Below are 5431 nucleotides of genomic sequence, written 5' to 3' on the forward strand. Positions count from 1 at the left end.
AAAAAAAAAAAAAATCAGAAAACAAACAAACAAACAAAACCAAGTTATGAATATAGCTGAGTTGGGAGAGTTCGTGTCTAGCATGCACATAATACACAGAGCCCTGGGTTCCAACCCTATTATTAACAAAATTATTTAACAAGCTGGGTGTTCGTGGCAGATGCTTTTTAATCCCAGCACCCAGGAGGCAGAGACAGGTTAGAGTTTGAGGCCAGCTTGGACTACATAGTGAGTTCCAGGACAACCAGAGTTAAATAGTGAGACCCTGTCTCAAAACAAACAAACAATGAAAAAACACCACTCCACAAAACCCATGTGACAGGACACTGCCCGAAATCCGTCCACTCAGGTGGTGGAGGCAGGAAGGTCCGAGCTCCATGTCGTCCTCGTTACACAGTGAGTAGTTTGTGATACCACGTGACCCCGCCTCAAAAACATGTGATACCACGTGACCCCACCTCAAAAAACATGTGATACCAAGTGACCTTACCTCAAAAACATGAAAAAAGGAAACAGAATTGGTCTTTGATATAACCTATTAGTAAACACACACATTTCATTCGGGCCTACAGTCTGGTTCCCCAACACTAAACAGGCATGGCATGGTGACACATCTTTCAAAGGCTGGGAGACCAAGGCTAGGATGAGTACAAGGCTAGCCTGGGTTACAAAGCAGACTCTGTCTCAAAACGAAATAACTAAGAACCAAGGAAATCGTTTGCACAGCGTGCTCGAGGCCGTGGGCTCTGTCGGCCCTAGCACCGCGTAAATAAACACACTATCAACGCCTACTTAGAACAGTGACACTTCTGGAGAAGAAAAACTTTCAAAACGATTATTATCATGAAAGAGAAATACATACATAAAACAAGACAAAAATTATTCAGAGGGAAAAAAGACTACAAGAATTAAAAACAAAAGCATAGAAATTAGTAATCCGTCGAAAAACCAAAAAAAAAAAAAGAAATTAGTAATTTGAAGATTAAAATAGATGACGCCAGCAACTACACCCACAGTTTACATAAGAGAAATAAAATATAGCCTCACACAAGTGTGTACATCAGCCTTCATAGCAGCATGATTCACAGAGATAAAAAGAGAAAAACCCCAATGTTTGTCAACTGAACTAAAAAGTAAACGTCATACACACACAGCAGGACCAGTCCCAAGAGATGGACTGAAGGTCTGCTCCATGCAGGGACATCATGCTCTCACAGTTAGCTTCAGCTGTCAACCTGATACAACCCAGAGACGCCTAGGGTGGGGAGTACAGACACAGGGACTGCAGGATCACAATTCAAACAAAAGGTCACAGGGTCCAAAGCAAATACTCAATAAAAGCACCAGAAACACAAAATCAGGAGTGCAATGCCTTAAAATCGTCAAATATCAGCAATCATTTATAACTCCACAGCCTACAAACTATGAAATAAATAAGAGAGTAGATAAAAGGCTCTAATAAAATGTCCCCAACCAGCATGAGGAACTAGACCAGCAGTTCTCAACCTGTGGGTCATGGCCCCTTTGGAGGGGGTCACACAACCCTTTCACATGGCCCCATATCCAATACTCTGTACATCATATATTTACATTATGATTTATAACAATAACAAAATTACAATTTTTTTTGTTTTGTTTTCCAAGACAGGACTTCTTTGTATAGTCTTGGCTGTCCTGGAAGTAACTCTGTAGATCTGGCTGGCCTCAAACTCAAGAGATCTGTCTGCCTCTGCCTCCCGAGTGCTGGATTAAAGGCGTGCACCACCACCCCAAGCACAAAATTACAATTACTAATCAGCAACAAAAATAATTTTATAATTGGGGGTCAGCAAAACATGATGTTGTACTACAGTGTCACAGCACTAGGAAGGCTGAAAACCACTGAACTTGACCAAAGAAGCCAGCAAGCAAAGATGGGGAGCAGATAAACTGTAAAAAGATGCCCGAAGTCACCCTCTGACCTCCACACACACATGCAATAACACGCATGCCACATATACATGCACACACAATAACGTACTATTTGTTTTTCAAAACATAGTTTCTCTATAGTAGCTCTGGCTGCCCTGGAATTCACTCTGTAGACCAGGCTGGTCTCGAACTCACAGAGATCCACTTCCCTGCTTCCTGAGTGCTGGGATTAAAGGTACGTGCCACCACTGGATGGCTCAGCCATTAAAGGATAGATTTACAGCCAAAAAATAGAATACTTTCTTTAAAGATTGGTCTAGATATGTTGCTCAGTGACAAAGCACTTGCCTGGAGTCTGAGTGTGGTGTTCTGACTAGGAAGGAATGGGCCCCACAGACTCTGTGTTTGAATGCTTGGACCATAGGGAGTTACAATATTAGAAGGTGGCCTTGATGGAGTAGGTGAGGCCTCGTTAGCGGAAGTGTGTCATGTGGAGACGGGCTTTGAGGCCTCCCATATCATGCCCAGTGTCAGTCTCCCTCTGCTGCAGATTAAGACGTAGCACTCTCAGCTCCCTCGGCACCATGTCTGCCTGCACACCTCCATGTCCCAACGCGATGAACAAATCCTCTGAACTGTAAGCCAGCCCATTAAGTGTTTTCCATAGTCATGCTGTCTCTTCACAGCCATAGCAGCCCTAAGAACTGTGCACCCTTAGGTTCAAATCCCTGAACCACAAAGTAAGGAGGAGGGAAGCTCTGAGTTCGAGGCCAGTTTGGTCTACAAAGCAAGTTCCAGGAAGCCAGGGCTACACACAGAAAAACCCTGCCTCGAAGAGAAAAAAAAAGTAAGGAGGGAAGCAAAAGCGTGAGGAGAAGGACCCTCTGCCTACAACACTCACGTGAGAGAACTCCGGCTGTGACGGGATGGGCAGCGAGCCCGGAGTGCAGACAGGCGTGCTCTGAGACACTGGGGTTGACACGTGGGGTGACGCAGCAGGCGGACATGGGAGAAGCGGTTTTTCTATCTCCAATGCTTCCTCATCCTGAAGCTTCTGCAAAGTCTCCCCTCCTTCTTCAGGCATCACTGATATATCCATGGGCTCATCTGATTCCACACAGGAAAAATGATTAAGAAATTTATCACTCACCAATACCAACAGCAATTATGCTATAGAAACTTCAATTCCTAAAGCACAGTGTCCTAATTTCCAAAAACTGACCTGACAGTGGGTTGTGTCCCACCAATCCTGCCCTGTGCACATGCATGTGCACACATATGGAGCTCAGCAGACAACTTTCAGGAGCTGGGTCTCTCCCCCCACTATGGGCTCCAGGGACAACACTCAGACTGTTGGGCTTTCTGGTCAAGCATTTTTAATCACCTCACCAAGACACATCTATTTTCAAATACAAACTAAAATGGTGTTTCATCTGAGGGCACCCACCCCACTGTAGCACGAATTCTAATTGGTCTTAATAAACAAAACCTGGAATCAGAAGAGCTGAAAGATCAGGGAGGCAGAGCAGTTCTTACTAGAACTAGAGAGTTCTTACTTCTACCAATGCTCAAACCAAAGGGGTGATCCTGTGTCCACCAACCTTCAGACTGCTGCTGTCTCTACAAAACCCCAGACTGCATTTGTGCTCCTGTCTCCACCTCCCTAATGTTGGGATTAAAGGCATGTGATTCCAAGTGCTGGGATCACCTTTGTGTGAGCTGTTTCTCTTTTAGACAGATTCACTCTCGTGTAGCACACGGTGGCTTTGAACTCAGAGAGATCCATCTGCCTTTGTCTCCCAAATGCTGGAATTAAAGGTGTGTGCCACCACTGCCTAGTCTCTCTGGCTAACTAGTGGTTTAGCTCTGCAGGCTGATCTTCATGCAAACTTTGTTGGATTACAAACAAAGCATCACTACACCCGACCCATACGAAATGGAAATCACATCGTCTCCTCTAAACCTTCCCAGCATATTGTAGCTCATTCTCACGCCTGTAGGAATAGTCAGATTAATATTTTCATGTGTTTGTATATGTGGTGTGCATGTGTGTGGGTACAAGCACGTGTGCACAAGTTGGGGGGTCTGTGGAGGCCCAAGGTTGATGTCAAAATCTTACTTGACTTTGCCTAGTGTTGCTAACCAGCTGAGCCCCGTGGGTCCCATCTCCACCTTCTGAAGCTAGATTAACCAGCAGGCCACCATGCTCTCCCAAGGATCCCACCAACTCCAGCACTTTGACTGCTGAGCCACCTCCCCAGCACTTAATGCCACCTAATTTAACTATTTCACAGTCTGCCCCAGGCCCAGAAAGGCAATGAATTTGTTCATCACTCTGAGTCAGTTATCTAATGTATGAACTTGTTGCTGCAGTACGTACTAAGTGCAGAGACTGACACCAGAACAAATTCAGAGTTACCCACGCCAAACAACACTGATTTAGCTCAGAACCAAGACACTGATTCCAACACAAACTGCTCAGGGGAAACACACAGAGAGAACACAAAACACTGTTTCTGGGGCTGGGAAGATGATTCAAAGGTTGAGAGCACAGGTTACTGTTCTTCCAAAGAACCTAGGTTCGAGTCCCACCCAGCACTCACAATTCCAGGGGATCCAACACACTATCCTGGCCTTGGGGTGCCAGGCATACAAGTGGTTCACAAACATACATGCATGCAAAACACCCATATACATATAGAATCTAAAAAACACGATTTCTGCATAATATTCTACCTTAAGGCTACCCAGCCCATCGTCAGAACCGGCCTGTTTAGTTCATCAGGCTTCTGACCCTGAACCGACAACTTGACCCCAACCACACCAGCCATAAGCTACTTTCTCCACTGAGTCTGCCCCAGTTTACAATCACACACACAGTCCAAATTCAGTGCCACCCTGGCTGCTTGCTCACCCTTACATGCCCATCTCGTGAGATTTTAGGGTCCAGTGCTACAAACTTTGATTTAGATGACAAAACAAACAAATCCAAAGAGTATTGGAAACTTCACAAACATGTATGCACATATTAAGCAAATGTGTTCAATACAGCTGACGCAATGTTACACAGAAAAGAAAAAAGAAAACTAAATCTGATATATAATGATGCCAACTGCATAAAAATACTTTTTAGTATGCAAAAAATCTTTGAAAAACACATCCGAATACTAACTATAATTAAATCTGGACTGTGGACCCTCGGATGATTCTTTCATTTTCTTCACTTTAATATACTTTTCCTAATTTTCTACAGTGAGCACTGATTAAACATCTGGAGAAGATTTTTATACAATCCTTTTTCATATGTTCACATTACAGATAGAAGAAATTAAGACACTAACCTAATAATCTAAGAAGGGTTTTGTAGAAAGGAATCTCATCCCCACCAATCACACAGTCAGAATGCTATTGGTCTGCCCGGGTTCCACCAATGACACAAACAGTCAGAATGCTGTTGGTCTGCCCGGGTTTCACCAATGACACAAACAGTCAGAATGCTGTTGGTCTGCCCGGGTTTCAC

At 44.2% G+C, this 5431-nt stretch overlaps 1 protein-coding gene across 5 annotated transcripts in view; it reads right to left on the reverse strand.

Moving 5' to 3' along the window:
• Positions 1–5431, reverse strand: part of Tp53bp1 (tumor protein p53 binding protein 1) — an 89177-nt gene that overhangs the window by 42869 nt on the left and 40877 nt on the right. For all 5 annotated transcript variants that reach the window (XM_005364330.2, XM_005364331.2, XM_026787642.1 and 2 more), the window contains one exon: positions 2813–3018. In XM_005364330.2, the coding sequence (XP_005364387.1) occupies positions 2813–3018 (206 nt within the window). The remainder of the gene's footprint in view (positions 1–2812; positions 3019–5431) is intronic.

Source organism: Microtus ochrogaster (genome assembly GCF_000317375.1).
Source record: "Microtus ochrogaster isolate Prairie Vole_2 chromosome 14 unlocalized genomic scaffold, MicOch1.0 chr14_random_1, whole genome shotgun sequence".
In the NCBI taxonomy this organism is placed as follows: Eukaryota; Metazoa; Chordata; class Mammalia; order Rodentia; family Cricetidae; genus Microtus; species Microtus ochrogaster.